Raw genomic sequence first — 18284 nt, forward strand, 5'->3', positions numbered from 1 at the left:
GCAATTAAACTAATGTATGTTGTTTCACAGATTGGTACCTGGGACCCTCCAAGTGGCCTGAACATGACAGACAACCAGAAGGGGAAGACTACAAATGTCTCTGATTCCTTGTCGAATCGATCCTTGGTCGTCTCCACCATACTGGTATTTTATGTTTTGTTTGTTTTCTGATTTCTTGCTGGAATCATTTTTTGTACATGCTCTGTCCTCAAACAGGCTTTGCTAACTTTTAGTTAACTCTGTCAAGGCTTTGCCTCAGCACCCGGAGACAGAATTTGCACTCACAAACCACCCACTGCAGTCCCCTGCAAAACCCCAGAGTGCAGATGCTGCCATCTCCCATTTTCACTTAGCTGAACTGAAGGGCAAATTACTATCACTCTCTGGAGTGGTATAATATGTCTACAAGCAAGTCAACTAAAGAGAAAATGCACGACGCATAGTCTTTGGCGATGTCAGTCTGAAACAAGGCCTGTCTTTCCTATTGCAATAGCTCCAGCCACCAACCCATGGCCTACTTTGGGCCCTCTGCATTGTGTAGTTCAGATAGAATGATGGAGGCAATTCATAAAGTCCACAAACTCCACACCTTGCAAAAAGGCCAAGCAGTGGACCTAAGATATGTACCTCATGTCTGGTGTTTAAGGACATCCAAGCTGGCTAGGATGCACCATTTTGCCCCACAACTGTGTTACATGTAGTCAGACAACACCTTGGTAGTAACTTACCTGAGCAGGGATGGCGGCATGAGATGAGGTCCCCCAGTGTATATGGAATATTTGCATGAGTTTTGACATAAGTGGATTGCCCTCTGGGTACATTGAACGCTTGCTACATGTCTGGGACTTTCTATTCAGAGTCAGTAGGCTGTCCAAGACAGGGAGGGCTGCTAGAGGATGGGTAATGCATCATGGTGGCTGGGTTAACTTTAAGATAAGATGCCTTCATTATTAATGTACATGAAAATACAACAAAATTCTGCTGGCAGTCTCTTAATTATATAGTTATAGTTATAATATTGTGATTTCCAGTGACCACTATGTTGCAGTGGTCACTGGAAATCAGAATATAGGATTATATATGTATAAAAATAAAATCAAATAAATATGGAAGTATGTGTACAAGTAGCAGCAAAGATGTGGTGAACAGTAAGGTGCATTTATAAAGTATCCATTGAGCAATTATTGCATGTTTTTAAGTGTGCTATAATGGATTATGACTTTAGACTCTTCACAGCTCTGGAGAAGAAGCTGTTCCTCAGTCTGTCTGACCAAGTATGGATGGTTCTGAGTCTGCCTGAGGGGAGGGAGGTGAACAGGTGGTGACCAGGGTGAGAGGGGTCTCTCCTGATGTTGGCAGCTTGTCTGTGGAGTCCGCTTGAGTAGAACATCTGTGAATGTAGTAGACAGATGAAAAATGCAGATAAATAGAAATGAAACATTTTTGTGGTTTAAGTTTTTACTCCGTTGAGGCTCTGCCTCCTTGGAGGAGGAATAACCTAAACAACAAAAATATCTCTTTTAATAACTTAATTATAAAATCTTTGTTTATAAAAAAAATTACATAAATAAAAATTGATATTCCTATAAAAAGAACCATCAAAATGCCACCATTTATCAGACCCAGAAAAGATGAAAACAGAATGAATCTGTGGATTTTCAACTTTCTGAAGCTCCTTGAACTACTTATGCTGATTTTATGTGTCATACAGTGGAAAAAACAACTAAATTCAGGCTTTAAGTCATCAAAATCACTTTTTCTATATGTCCCATTTTCCTTTCTTAAAATGAATTTTAAATTATAAACACGTATATGTCTATTTATTGATTCAACTGTCAACCACAATTTTATTTGAATTGAAAAACTTCACTTATTGTGTCAAATATTGCTATTTCACAAAACTGCAATTAATTGTGATTAATTAATTACACAGCCTGTGATTAATTAGATTACATTTTTTTAGCGCGTCCCACCACTAATATAAATATGTAGCACAAGTAATGTGCTAAATACAACTTCAGTTACTCAAAATTCCTAGTTAACCAGTTAAAAAGATCATACGTTTATTAAAAAGAAGGTTTTAAATAATAAGAACAATAATAACATTGCTTACAGTTTACAACGTGTCACTTGTTGGAATAACTGTACAATAGACATTCAACACGCAGTATCATCCCCTTCATTACCTCCAGTCTGGCAGAATTAAAAGCTGGTTGTTGTTGCTCATTTGCTGGGGCTCTTGACAACATGTAATAGTTGGCTGATACTGGTGCATACATAAAGCACACAGCGTGGGAAACCATGGCAGGGGTTGGGGACCTAAAGTGTAGTTTATCCTGTTGCAATTAGATTAATCAAGGACTGAACCACAGTTTACCTTTACCAGACCAAAACAAAGAAACTGCAAGATGCACTAGTAACAGATCTCTCCAAATGCAATAATCTTGTTATCAGGCCCCCTTTTCTGAGATTAGCTGTGTGCACAAGTCAGTTGTGACATAAAGCAACTGTTATTGTAGTGATGTTACTGTGAACCAAAAGCCATTTAAAATAGCAAAGTTTTATTATTGTAACTTGCAGTGAATTTGAAAGTCTTGGACAAAGTTGGTTGGTTTTATTCATAACAGTTATGCCGAACACAGTCAGAGAACATGCAGGAGGAAACAAAATGCATCTCGTCTCAATATGTCCATATCACCTGAGTCAGGTCTTTTGATAACATTAGGGCATTGACCAATTGCTAAAGATAAACCCAGCTCGTGCAATTATCTAACATTGTCTACGATGAATTCTAAGTAAAGAAGTCTGCAAAATTCTAAGAGATGCTTCTTGCCAATTGGGCCAATGGTGTGCAAATTAAACATAGCAGCTTTAAATGTCTGTTTATAGCCAAATCAAATTGTAATGGTGCTTTATGTGGGACCAATTATAGAAGACTAGAAAGGCTCTCAGCCATAACAGACTCCCTCGAAAGATGTCATTATTTTTAAGCTTTTCCTCTTGAAAAATCCTTCAGTGCTTTGCCTGAGCTGCTCTTTCTTTTTCAAGCACTTTGTGGTGATGCTGCTTTCCGACTCAATTGAAGTAGAGTACCCCAAAGCATTGCACTCCCAAATTGCCAGTTGACTTCACCACTGTAGAGGACTCTTATTTGGTCAAAGTAATTTCAGGCAGGGAAAATTGACGTACTGATTGTCCAATAAGATTTCAAGGTTTACGGCTCTGCTTTGTATCGAACAATTTATCAGGCACATTGTTTCTCTTGCCAGTGGTATTATAACCAATAGACAGAACTCTGAGAAGCAGTAAATTTTCTAATATGTACCTTTGCAAAAATACTTATTCACTTACCTTCAGTTCTTTCTAAGGATGTCTTTATTCGCTTACATGGCCACTTACAATTCATTCAGTATTAGGTAATTATGATCTGATATTTATTTAAATATTGATTATTTTTATTCATGACAAATGAAGGAAATTTAACAGAAATATTGTGATTCCTGAAAGTAACATGGCACAGTCACTCAGAAAATGTCTCACCATTTAAGACACATTCAGAGACAGAAACACTGAGCGGCACATCACAAAGTAACAGAGTTACGGGGTTCTTCTTTTACTCCATCAACACACCTTAGCAGGCTAGACTGCAGGGAGAGACAAATGTAACAATAGCTCCGGTTTATCTTGGCGTGTCATCAAGTTATTCATGGATTTAGTGGTAATTAGCAACAGATGATAAGCATCACCAATCACATTTGTCATTTTAAAGACTGATCTTTACTAATCAGAATGGGAAAGCAGGAAAAAAAAATGTTTCAGTTATCAAGCAACTAAGCACATTTCCAGCCTTGGTAAACAGAGTTAGCCACTAAAGTGAGCAAAAGATCATGTGATTCACACACTATAATTTTCATGTGCAAATTTGTAGTGAAATGTGGCAACAAATAACAGCACAAGCTGGCAGAGATGCACTGACTTGACCCATTCAACCATGCTTTGACTGACCTTATACTAATACTCAAGATTGCCTCTGGTTTTTTATTGCTTCCATGGAAATCATCTCATCTACAAGATTTCTGAATGAATTAAATGTTAAATTTAGACATTTACAAGTAGCATATGCTGTCTTTTTTGAGTGTTCAAAAATACACAGCTAATTTTTAAGTGTTCTATTTTTGTTTGTGTTTAACAATGGAACGTAAGATTTATTTTAAATAATTTATTCTAGTCATTACTCTAAAAACTACTGAATGTAGATATTTCTAAACTAATTTGTGGAATTAGACTCGGCCACCTTACGTTTGTTCTTTTTGAGCTATTCAGAGAAGGACTTACTCTGGGTCATTGTCATTGTTTGTGCTTGAGCTTTACATCATGAACTAATGGGCAGATATTATCTAGGATTATTTTCTGATAGAGAGCAGAATTCATGGCTCCATCAATTATGACAAGTCGTTCAGGTGCTGTGGAAGCAAAGCAGCTCCAAATCATCACACTTGTGGAATTCAGTTGTAATAACATTTGTATGTAGTGGAAATAGCCTTATACATGGAAATATAATTATATGTAACAAAAATCTATAGCCTAATGCAGTCGCACCACATAGTTGTAGAAACTACATTTAATGATTAACACTGCACTCGTTTATCAGGGGCACCACTTAGGTATTTAACCTAAGCCACCAAGAGACCTTAATCAGGAATAGTTCAGGTGTAATAATCATTCATTCACCAAAATATATTTATCGATCAGTCTCATAATCAAAAATTGTAAACTCTGATTTCTCTGACCTCCAGTTAACCAAACAAAGACATACATGATAGAACAGGTGATAATTATACACAAACATTTATGAACTAATACTACAAACAATAAACAACAATAACGTAAAAACAACAGACAGTGCATAAGTGGATGAATAAAGGCAGACAAACTAATGAACTGTAGAAAGGTGATGAACTTAGAATCACTCTGGATTCGGAAAATTACAAATTCACCCATTTAGCAGAAGGAAAGTGATACTTGCGTATCGTTTGTAGTAGTGAAATAGAGGCCGCTGCAGGATGTGGAGCAGTGATGATCTGCTGGATGAGTTGGTTCAGGAACGCTGAGACAAGGAGACATGTTGGCAGGTTTGCGTTGCAAAAGTGTGCCGAAGTAGAAACACAAAGAGCTAACGCTCCTAGTTATACAAAAAAATAAAAATAAATAAATAAAAGTTGCACTGTTGTATCATTACTGTTAACTTAAGAAATCCAACTTTAAGTGAAACAGGAAAACAAAGCCCTAGTTTAAGCCATTTGTTTCTTTAAGCTATCATAAGAGGACCCAGTTTTAAGACTGGTTAAAGTCATCGTTTTCAGTCCTAATCCACTTCAGAAACACCCTCTTTTTTCTGATGAGTCATCATTGCATTCCAGTGACTTTCTTGTATGCAGAAAATTTTGGAGCCAAATTCAAATCTGCATCTAACCAATCACAGATGTGTTCCTCCCAAGGGGTGGTGTTGAGCTTCACTGTCCAGGAGAGGTCAAAGACCAGACACCTCTAGAGCTTGCTTTTAATTCATTTCTTCTATTTTTGACTACCAATGATCTAAAATCTCACTACATATGGGATTAGAATGACACCAAACATAATATGTTTATCTCATAGTGTTCCTGAAATAATAATAAAAGGTGTAAAAAGAAAAATAAACCTATAAATTGTAGACTTTAGGCTACATGAAAGTACATTTATAACATAGCTAAAAATATAAGCATATACATTCAATAATAAGAAAAATAAGACCTAGAAAATATATATGCTTAAAGTAAAAAGTCTATCTCTGCCTTTATGGCTGTGGTCTGTGATATAGAGAAGAGGGGTGTTGGTGTCTCGTGTGAACTCCTTAAACACTTCAGATTTGATGTTTTCTTCTTCCATACTAGTCCTGATCACCCTGGTATCAGAAACTGAGTCCAGATCATCCATCTGGTGATGCATTTCCTTAATGTTAACTGTTCAATTCATTCCTGTGTAGAAAGTTCTCTGTGTTAGGTAGGGTGATCAGAAGTTCACCAAGAAGAATGCAATCTCCCCTTCTCAGAGGTGTTGCTTTCCTCACAGTTGACACTTATAACCCTTATCAGATTCTGGTGGAGGTAGAAGGCATCATGTTGTCTCCAAGAGAGCTGTTAGTGGTCCTTTAGTGGTAAACTTCCAATCTGCGGATGTTCCATTTGGATGTGAGTTTTGGATTAACTATCTTCTGAAATGGTTTAATTCCAAATTTATCGCTCGAGAAAGGGCCTCTGGACTATCTATATGTTGCCTTGGAATGTCCGACTCCTCAGTCTACTACACAGTATTGGCTTTAAAACAGATGCAACCCATGTTTTCCAAATAGTTCCACGTTTGACTCATCAGTCCACAGGATGTTATCCCAAAAGTCTTGGAGCTTATCTTCATATTTTTTTATTTTATATATTTTTTTGTAAATGCCAGACAAGCTTTTATGTTCTTTAAGGTTAGGAGGGTTTTGCACCTTGCAACTCTCCAAAGGATGCCATTTTCCCCATTGTCTTCCTTATTGTGGAATCATTTATACTGACCTTAACTGAGGCAAATGAGGCCAGGAGTTGATTTTTTTTTTTTTTAAGTGTTCGCCAGGGTACTTTAGAGACTTCCTGGATGAAATTTTGTTTGGTTGACCACTCTTGGAAAGGTTCACCACTGTTCCATGTTTTCTCCATTTGTGGACATTGTCTCTCACTGTGGTTCTCTGGAGTCCCAGAGCCTTAGCAATGGCTTTGAAACCCTTCCATATAAATGTTGATTGCTTTGTTTCAGATCTGTTCTTGAATCTCTTTATGAAATAGCATAATGTATTGCTTTTTGAGACCTTTTATCTACTTCAAAATGCCACACATGTTCTATTTAGGTGATATTTAAGTTCAGCAAGCCTGGGAATAATCATAGTTGGATATGACTGGTGAAATTGAACCCAACTGCTAAAGGAATGTGGTCATTTGGTAGATTGGTAGCTAAGGGGGTGCTTTCTTTTCAACATTGGGCAAATTGGGTGTGGGCAGCATTTTTTCTTCAATAAATGACATTATCCTTAAAAACTACATTTTGTATTTTCTTGGGTTATCTTTGTCACACAATAAAAAAAATTTTACGATCTGAAACATTTAAGTGTCACAAATATGCAAAAGGAAGAGGCGGGACAAATATTTTTTTTCACAACACTATACACATTGATGGCTTGGATATTTTTCCTCCCATCAAGCTGACTTCTTAGCACCTGTGTTATGCCGTGGAGGCACAATGCTGTGGCTGACCTCTTTGTGTTCTCATCACAGCTCCCATTTTACACGTTCGCTGTCTTTGCTACCATGTGGCCACACACAGATCCTGGTGAGGTGGATCAGTGAGCTGATGTCTGCTTCACTCTTGGCATATAGTTTGACGTCATCTATAGACATGATGTTGCTTTTGCTTGCTCCACTTCTGAATTTGTATCCATAGGCGCTCTTTGTGATGGTCTGATTGATTGGAGGTGTGTATGACTTGTGCAGTTGTCTTGGAGTTGGTTTCCAATGTTCTTTTCCTCAGCTACACCGAGTTCTTGGATGTTATCATTGTACCACTGTAATGGTATCATTGTTCTATAGATAAATAGATATGCCATAGTTGTACATGTGGTATAATCAAAAAAATGAACTACCACAAACCCAGTTTGCTTGCTTACATATACTATGTGCTTGTATGTTTGGCATTATGCATGTCTTTAAGCTTACAAACAGTAGGCACATGCTCTGTGGTTTGGGAAAACTTGTAGAAGTAAGCTAAATTAAAGCCAGTATGATCCTATTATTGAGGAGACAAGCATAAAAATAACAATATCAAGTAAATTGCGGGTTGTCATTATTTATCGTGGGTCTTCTTTCCTTCCGTGCATGCTGTGAAGTGATTGGATTGCAGTTATTAGCAAAGACTCTCCGCAGCTGTAATTGCCATATCAGCATTGAGTCATGGGGAGATGTGTGATGGCTGTGAGTAGCGAGGAAAAGAAGGGAGGGCTGACAATAATTGGGTTTGTTACATTTGATTGATGCACACTTTCATCCAGCTTCTCATCAGTTTCTCTCAGGGATTATGTACTATAAAACATGATGTAATTACTGTTGAGATCTTGGCCTATCAACAGTTTATCTACTTTGGAAATCACTTGCGTAATGTTGCCGTGCAAATGGAGTACCTTTAGGCTAATGGCTGGAGCTGCAGATAATATACTGTGTAATGTCTTAGAGAGAGCAAAGAGCAGAGATGCTTTCATTTCTAAAGAAGCATGTTTTATTAGTCACTGCAGGAGAATAGTACAGCTACCTGCAACACCAACCTTACACACCCAGGAATTTTCTAGTCAACATTTCCAATGATGACTTTGACAGATCATCTTAGAGTGTCAACATCTTTGATATAGTTTTTTTAGTTTCTTGTGTATTTCTGTGACCATCCAAAGGACAGCTAAGAGATCCTTCACAATGGACTAAGCTACTTTGACAAAAGCAAAGTCAGTGTGTAGCTGCACAGGAACACCAACACAGTCAAAAATATCTCGTAGTCTAAAAGAGAATCCATGATGGCATATGCTTTTCCAACCACAGCTGATTTAAAGAGTGGACTATTCTGAAACTTGAACAATGTCTCAACAAGGGCCACATACAGTCCTTTGTCTGGTTGGGCAAATGTTCTAAATATCATCTTCAGTGCAGTGTCCTTGGAAAACTGTCTTTTTTCATCTATGTGTGAAATACTTTGGTGTTAAGCATCCTGATGGACACCTTTCCAAACATTTGCATTGGACTATATTTAAGTACAAGACCTTCCTGCAACTACGGTCAGATACATGGTGGATTCCAACACTGCACTGATGTTTTGATGTTATGTCTTATGTCATATTGATTCATACTTAATGAATTCAACTTACATTTCTGTTATGGGTACCAGGGCTCAGAGACTCAACAGCAGGATAACGGAGACACGGCAGGTGGGTTAGGAGTTTGAAAAACAATTTATTTACAATAAAATACAAAAGACTACAATAGGAAGAGACTTCGCTACAGGTCATGCAGATTGGAAATTGAATCACCAGGAATAACTCAGCCTCCTAGCAGGGTGGTGGAAACATTAACCAGACTCAGTTTACAAAACAAGGAATTCTACTAACAGGTCTCAGAACATAGTAACATCGCGGCAAATAAATAAATCAGAAAACAGTAGATGAGCTAGAGTAGACTGCCGGACACCTCGGTACAAGGCAAAAGTTAACTAGTAACTGAAAACCAGGAAACACACAGTGGCTGGGAAGCTACTGGCTAAGCTACGTGCTGAACTATAGCACACAAGAAGCACAACCTTAGAAAATGTATACATTAATTTACTGGCTCTCAGAGGCAAGCAGGGAACTTAGCTGTCCACAGATGGAACCAGGAAGCTTGGTGGGAGCCAACGCCGTGTGTCTTGGGAGGTGGTCCAGGCAGACCAGGTGTGGGGCAGGAATGTGGGTGTAGTGGTGAGCAGGTGGGAATCCATTCTGAGAACAAAAGGGAATCAATGAGTCACATGATGGCACAAAGGGGCTGGAGAGAACTAGGGTCAGTACTGACTAGGTAGTTAAATGATCTGGCGATGAGTGATGACAGCTTTTGTCTTTTATGGTCAGAGAGTGTAGGTAGATGGTCACTCCCACTTGCTCACCCACCACTTCTGCTGATAACCATTGGCAGCACCTGTCTCATACCACACACCATGCGACCACCCACCCAGGGAAAAAGAGAAAGGGGGGGGGGGGGGAATCTGCCACTAGGTGGCAACAGAGCTGACAGGAGTAACAATTTCAGCCTGGATGATATCAGAAGAAACACTCTTGCTTAGTTGCTGGTTGGACTCCACAACCAAATTTACCATTATTTTAGTCATAAATGCCACTGAAATGCTTTACAGATTCTGTTTACGGAACAGTTTTTAAAACCTCTGATGGTAAATGAATTTATTTCACTCTTCTTAGAAAATGCCTGGCACACATAACAAACCCGACCAACTGACACTCACTGGCAACTTTATTAGGTAAACCTGCTCAGTTGCTTGTTAACACAAATAGCTAATCAGCCAATCAGCCAATGTTATTTTAAACCAAATAACAATTTCTATGCAATAAATCATTACAATATGTGTAGGTTTTTCTTTCAAATATTTCACGTATTGAATGTAAAATGTCTTCTGTAAAAAGACCAGTTTCATATTTTGTTTTACTGAGAGGCTTTTCAATAATATTTCTAGTAGGAAAAACAATGATTTCCTGTGTGCTTTCACTTGAGGAACTTTTATGTACTGTGAAAGTAAAAGCATTTGATATAAAAAATCGGGTTAGGCATGGGTGTTTTCTGATGTACTGATAATTTCACAATATTATAAAATTATTACTTACATATGACAATGTCTTACATGTTATGTAAAGGTTTAGGCAATTTATCTGTTTAAATTCTTTTTAGATTCATAGCACAGTGCCATCAAGGAAGTGTCTGATCCTTCCTAATTTTATTCTGCAGCATTACAATGAATGTTGTGACCCCAAGTTGGTCCTTGGGTAAGGGGAGTAACATTAAACAAAATTTAAAAAAATATAAGATAACAATTTGCTCAGCATTCCAACTATTCAATGCCAGATAAATAACGTTGGATGTAGCTTAGGGGAGAGACCTTTTTTATATATAAAATCACAAATATATTACTGCCCAAAAAGAAGGATTACATTAACCTAAGTCCCTGTGAAGAGAAAATAACAAAAGAAAGGGACTGTAACAGTAATGGGAGTTCTCCTCTACAGGCCTCCATGTCAAGAATATAGTAGTAGCTCAAATATAAAAGTGGGAGAAATAACACCCTAAGACAATTACACAATTACCTCAAAATCACAATTTTCTTTTTACCTTAACTGAGAAACAAATTCACGTGAGCTGACCTGAGCAAATAGCTTATATTAATAATCTGGCTGTGAAGAGGCAGAAACACAGAACCAGGCACCAATAAATGCAGTTCCAAAGCCTGTATGCATGTCCAGATGCATTACGATTGGCTGCAGATTCATCAGCCAATAGCACAAGGGAAGATGAAGGACAAGCGCTAAGACTTGCAGTGCCTATTGAAAGTATTCACTCCCCCATGGAAATTTTCCCTTTTTGCTCTTAACATTGAAACATGGTCTTTTTTGACAAGAATTTACAAAAAAAGGAGTAAAAGGGAACACAGATTTATGCAATCATTTATTTTGTGTTTTGCATTTCTAATTAATTGATATTACTTTGTTAATTTGACCATATTTCAGTGTTGAAAAGGCTTCCAAGGAGGGGGGTTTCTTTTTATCAACACTGTACATTGTTGTGGTTCCTAAAACTTCTACACAGGATTTTGATACTGTACATGAATTTCACAGTTGTAAAATAAGGATAATTTGATCAAGGGTTCAACAAGACATGATTTAGAATTCAGCTTGTAATTACACATTTCAGTAAAACTGCCAAACCATTAAAAAAAAATCATTCTACCATAATTTGTCTCAGCACAATGCTGTGCACTGAAATCATTATGCTTAACATCTGTCTACAATCACTATGACAGGGCATGTTTATACTATACTTCAAAAACTGCCTGTTTTTTCAGACTGCCATGGAAAGTTCCAGTCAGGGAAATGCGTAAAAGCTGCTAGTGATCTTTAATGATTTTTGTTTGTATCTTTATTTCAATTGTGGTATAGTTATATGATAAACAACACCTGCTTGGCGATATATTTTGGGATTTATTTGTTTGAAAGAGACAAGGGAATCGTAGAAATGAGGGACGAGCTGCAAGAACAAGCATCTAAGGCTAACAAAGACAGATGGTGCTCGGAGCAGAGGTAGAAAGGGAAGGAAACAGGCGGAGGAGGAAACGGACTGAATTGTGGGGGGAGAGAGGAGAAGGATATGGCAGAGGAGATGCTCAGTTGGCGGGAGGCAGAAAGGAAACAGTATGAAAAAAGACATTAGTAATTTCTCCAGCTGTTTGTGTGAACGGAGGGGATGTACCAGCTCTTGCTTTCTCTTTTTGTGTCCTTATATCAGCATCTCTTATCTTATTGACAAAGCGTGTGGTGTCCTAAAAGCTGGGCCTGGGCTCAGATCCAGCCTGCTGTGCCTGAGAGGAGCACAGAGTCATTGATATGGGGGATTATCTCGTATTATGGTCATGCCTCACTTTGCACCCGCCATACCTCACAAGACAGAACTGGGACTGCTGGCCAACACACACACACACACACACACACACACACACACACACACACACACACACACACACACACACACAAACACAGCAGCTTTCAACATGCTTCGCTAGCTGAGCCAGTGTGTATTTGGACTTGTGCATCTCAAAAGCCTATCTCACATATCAGACATCCTCTCAGATAGGCCTTATCAGTAGGTAAAAAAAATGCCAAGTGCTGCAGAGACTCATCCCTCCTCCACTATTTCACCTAACAGGAAGAGCCATATGTGATGTTCAAGAAGTCTGACAAACCGCTGTATGGGAACGAACGCTTTGAGGGCTACTGCATAGATCTGCTGAGAGAGCTGGCCAACATCCTGGGATTCACTTATGAGGTTCGCCTGGTAGAAGATGGAAAATATGGTTCTCAGGATGAGAACACAGGCCAGTGGAATGGCATGGTCAAGGAGCTAATGGACCACGTGAGTCTCTACATCATAATTAAATAACTGTGAATGTGATTTCAGCTAACAAAACCTGCACTTGAACCTACAAGATCAACTTTAATACATTTTGTTGATAGAGCACTTTCAGTGACTCTACTATTATCTAAAACACTTCATTTGGAGGTAAAAGTGAAAGGACGATATGACACGATAAAATAAAGTATGCATACCTAAGATGTTGTCATGACCAACCTATCATTTCACAAATGTTAACAAGTGTTCTCTTATGCTATTGCATGTAGAAAAGTGACATAATAATAATGATAATAAAAATAATAATAATAATAATAATAATTTCAAAGTTTCAGTATGGAGTGTGCAGGCGATTCACACTGCCACCCACAGTGCATAAGGGAAAAGAGGCAGTCACACTTGCAAAACATTTAAAATAAGTATAATAAGAACTACTTCCATAAACTAAACCAAAAGATTTTAAAACATTCATTTGTAAATGGGAATTGACAATGAGAGTCTAAGGTGCTGTCAGATGGCACTCATTTGTATCATTTCCTGTTTTAAATAAATGAAAATATGTTTGTATGATAACAGTAAAAACAGAATAGTGTCACTTTTAGTGAACTACATACTCTACACATTTTATATGCACAATGGATGTAGAAGCATGTATATGCACACAGTAGGTCAAAGTTAAAGCAGTTAGTGGAACTGTTCTGGTGTTTTGTTTTATTTGGAATTTTTTGTGTTTTGTTTTCTGAAACAGCATATAATTTTGGCAGTGGAATGCTATTATTACTGGTAGATAGATCAAGAAGGAACATCTACAGGAGCATGAGGAAGAACAAGATATTAAAAAGCATAGTAATAAAAATTCAAAAATTTTGGGGAGAATGGTTTTGGGTTTAATAAAAAGCATGTAATTTGATGTGTATTACAACAGATATTGGTCAACAACTGCATTAAGCATTAGATTTTCTTCAGTGATGGTCGCTTTCTTCATAAATAGTACCTAAAATGTCATACCACAGATGAAAAACAAGAAACAACAGGTCTTTTTCTGTCATCTGAACAGTTCTTTGTAGTAGTGAAATTGGACCATGTATTCTAATCCATACATTAAGCAACTAAACAGTGATGACCAAAATATTAGATAACTGTCATTTGTTAAATGTCATATATTGGTCAGAAAACAAGCTTCACAGCAAAAGGAACTTTAAAAGATAACAGAGGTAGTTTAAAATATGAGAGTATACACTGCAGTCATTAGACTGATGAACATTTTTCAAATATAGTTTATGGTAATAATTGTTGCAGATAGAGATTAAAAAGAACATTATTCACTTTAAGTGTCTCTCTTGTTGGATTTTATTAATATCAGATATGTAGTTGTCCAGATATGCAAAATTCTCTGGTTTATTGTTTTCATTTTATGCTGGTGTAATAGTTTTATAACTTTTTTAGACATCAGGGTAAATGTCAAAATCTATAACCAACCAAATGTTTGGTTGGAAATAACCAAGAATAAGATATATTGTGGAGGAGTATTGCACACACACACCAGGAAGGGAAGAAAAGAAAGAAAATAAGGAGTTAACAACTGGCACAATTTGAGAGTACAGTGATGCGAGGAGAGTATAGATTCTGTCGTGAGTTGTTTCCCCCACAGAGCTTATTAAAACACACACACAAGCACACACAATCTGCTCACAGTGTAGATCATTACACCCAACAAAGTCCCAGTTAGGACAAACTGCACGGACAGAGAAATAGCAGGTGCTGCATGCTCAATAGTCAATATGTGACCTCATTAGAAGCAACATCCACAAGGGGTCAAGTCTCCCTTAACTCCTCCACACTTGTCTTCTGCTTCTGTTCTTGATCACTGCAGAGATTGGCTGTTGTGACAGATAGGCTGGTCTTTTCATGGGTGAAGGGTCCAATCCCCTGCGAGATGGTATTCAGTGTGGGCCTGCCCCACTTTTTGCACAGAGCTTGACTTAAACATTTGGTGATTGCAGTAGACAGAGCCTCAGAAGACTGCAGAGTGCAGACTCAGAGAGAAGTTTGATTGTGGAGGAAATGCTGGTTTGAGCTAAACAAGTTGGAAAGGTCTTGTCTTAGGAATTTAGCAAAATTATGTTTGGTCTGTCTAATGTTCAAAGTGGAATAAAAATACAAACCCTGTACTATTTTAGAGTAGTTTGGCTAGATTCAGATATGCCTGTTATCAGCTAGACTTTTCATGTATTATCACTGTGAGCAGTGAGTTCAGTCAATTCCTCCTCAAGTGATATATGGCAACCTTCGTAAGACAAAAAGGATGTATCTTTGAGAAATGAACCATTTGACCTTGCTGTGAATGTTTAGCATTTATAGTCACAATGCAGCCTGAGATTTATTACACTCAGACCAGATATGGTAACATGATTTTTCTCGGCAGACTCGATAAATTCTTTCCCTGTATCTTTAAAGCACATATTTTACATGTAAGCATGCCATATTATATATAATTGTGGAAACGTCGGAAACACCATGTTAATGTTCATTGAATACAACACTGTATGGCACAATCAGCTACATGTATTCACAGTAAGTATTCATTTAAAAGCAAACCCATTCACACTGCAGCACCTGAACAAAACATTAACCTGAACTCTTACAAAACCTAAGATGTCCAGAGAGAAAAAAGTGAATTTAATAGTGGGAGTGCATTTGATCAGTTGAAAGAGAAAGAGGGCTTTAAATTTCTAGCTAAGTGCCTTAGGACAGACTCTGTAGTGTGTAAAGACCCTGTTTTCTTAATTTGATTGCCTCTAAATGTTTCCTGTGCCCATAACTTATAGCCTATCCCTCTTGCCTTTTATGTTTACTGTTGACAGAGAGCTGATCTGGCAGTGGCTCCCCTCGCCATCACATATGTGCGCGAGAAGGTTATCGACTTTTCCAAGCCATTCATGACACTGGGTATAAGTATACTGTACCGCAAGCCCAACGGAACCAACCCTGGGGTCTTCTCCTTCCTCAACCCCCTCTCGCCTGATATCTGGATGTATATTCTGCTGGCTTACTTGGGTGTCAGTTGTGTGCTGTTTGTCATAGCCAGGTAACATGCCGCTTCCAGTGAATGCAGCTTCATACAGATATATACTTAGCTGCCATCTCTCAGTCTTGTCAGGTGAATATTGACAATTACAACATCCTGAGCACTCTGACAAATATACAGTAAAAGCGTACCACTTAGTGGCTGCACTGACACAGTGGACACGCACCAGAGCAGCGACGCAGCATTAGCAGCGCATAATGTAATGCAGTTTAACCAAATCAGAATCACATAAAGGCTTACCTAATCCCACCATTAGACATTTTTAAAGATTTCATTTCTGCATGTACAATACCTTGTTTCAGATTAGCACTTGGCATGGCTGTTAGGCTACTTCTGGCTTTCTGGCCCAAAGAAAAGCCCTGAGGAAATATAGACATGCACAGGAACACAGACTTTAGATAGAGATTTTGTAGGTCTGTCAGCTGTTTTAGGGTTGTGTGTATGTTCCTTACAGTGACAGAAAGGTTGTGCGCTCATATATGTCTGCATAAGTGTGTGTGGGATATGTCAAGCTCAATGTGAATGGCTGCTGCCCTTCTCCCACCTTTCCCTCACTGTCCCCACTGTCTCAGAGTTCACTGCTGTCTTTTCCTTCACTTTGCTTCAAATATAAGTATCGCTCAGTATGGTCTGTCACTTTTTATTCCACTTGTTTTGTTCCAGAGTTTCCAACTGATATATATATATATATATATATATATATATATATATATATATATATATATATATATATATATATATATATATATATATATATATATTACTGTGATTATTATCTCATAAGTGGAGCCTTAACCTAAAAGTTCAGGCCTCTAACTGCAGGAACTTGGTACTACCCAAGTTCAAAATGCATTGCACTTGTTCAGAGAAAACCCAACACAAGGATGGAGTGCTGTCTGCAGAGGTTAAATAGATTGCTCCAAACATGCTTTTTGGTGAACATGTCTAAAAATGTCATAGTGTATTTTTCAGACCATAGAGTGGTCTCAGACATCTTGTCATGATAGGTGATAAAATCACATGGGAGGGTTTAGGGCATTGTACTCATCTACAGAAAGAGAGCATGATAAAATGGAGGAATTGGTATTATACAGCAACTGAGCTTTACGTAACTGAAAAAAGATCATCTTTGTTCTATTTTGAGATTTTATGTGAAATACCTCTAGACTTGATGGATGAAAATCTTGCATAGATTGCTCCGTGTTGGACATATAATGGATACAAGCAATTCTGTATACTTGCTTTAGCATCCATCTGCTTGACTGTTTAGTTTGGAGATGCAGCTAACATCTAGACTGCTATAGTAGGTCATTTGTACCGGTTTTCTTTTCTTTTAGCGTCTTTGCGTGGACAAATTTGCCAGAGTGTAAAACTAGGTCAATGCTTTTTGAAGGCTTACTTTCTTGATCTAGTTGCTCTTGCAAGTGACTGATGTTTGAAGCACAGTGAAGTAAAAAGCAAAAGAAAAGTTAATGTTAACTCTAAAACTTTTGGGCACCAATGGCTCCCTTGCAGCCATGACCTGGCAGTTTTACTGTTAACGCATATGTTTTTCGATGTTACTGGCGATATGATCACACAAGGGAATAAAAAGCAGCAACTGTCATCTAAGTTGGCTCAGAATATGCACCTATCTGTATCTATTATCACAATAATTAAGTGTTTGGGTAAGTTTAGAAAAATCCCTCTCACTTTCTTCCTTCTTTTTCCTGATATACACAAATGCATGCTGGGCTACAGTTGCATGTTTTTCTCTGTTTTTGAGTGCATTAAATAACTGTCTCACAAAATTTCATGAAATGAGACATGCAAAAGACAGATTTCATATTGCTAAAGAAAATGCAGAGATTACATCCCTCCATCATGACAGAATTATGCAACAAAAACGTTCATAATATACATTCATAATGTACTGTCAGGCATTAGGTCGTCCACCATAGTAGTGTAGATGTCAAAAGTCTTCTCGCTCATCCTGTAGTACGCAAGCAAAGGTTTTAGCTTTAACTGGCTAGGCTGTCTGCGTCTAAGATATGGACTTTACTCCAGCAGAATAGAGGTAGATAAGATTAAGGAGAACACATTAAATGTGGTGTCTGAGGGTTCACCCCCCGATAGAAATTTTAAGTATTAAATACTTCCTTTCTTGCATTTTGGTAAATGTTAATATTTTATACATTATTATTTAAATCAATGTATGCCTTTTTTCAGTGAGGTAACAATGGTTTTTCATAATAAAAGTCATCATGTTTCTACAGGACAGGACAAATGCACCTGTTGTAAATACTGAAGGGTAACATATTCCCTGCATCCTACCAACATCTATGCAAGTGGGAAGAATCTTACCAAAATGAATCATTCAGCTACTCTAAGTCCAGAGGCTTTGCTTTCAACATTTTTATTGGAACAGCCTATTAGATTTGGATACT

General features: G+C 37.8%; 1 protein-coding gene across 2 annotated transcripts in view; it reads left to right on the top strand.

Moving 5' to 3' along the window:
• grik2 (glutamate receptor, ionotropic, kainate 2) overlaps positions 1-18284 on the top strand; it is a 384084-nt gene that overhangs the window by 282779 nt on the left and 83021 nt on the right. For both annotated transcript variants that reach the window (XM_055013796.1, XM_055013797.1), the window contains exons 10-12: positions 31-144; positions 12567-12773; positions 15635-15858. In XM_055013796.1, the coding sequence (XP_054869771.1) occupies positions 31-144; positions 12567-12773; positions 15635-15858 (545 nt within the window). The remainder of the gene's footprint in view (positions 1-30; positions 145-12566; positions 12774-15634; positions 15859-18284) is intronic.

Source organism: Amphiprion ocellaris, chromosome 9 (assembly GCF_022539595.1).
Source record: "Amphiprion ocellaris isolate individual 3 ecotype Okinawa chromosome 9, ASM2253959v1, whole genome shotgun sequence".
NCBI lineage: Eukaryota > Metazoa > Chordata > Actinopteri > Pomacentridae > Amphiprion > Amphiprion ocellaris.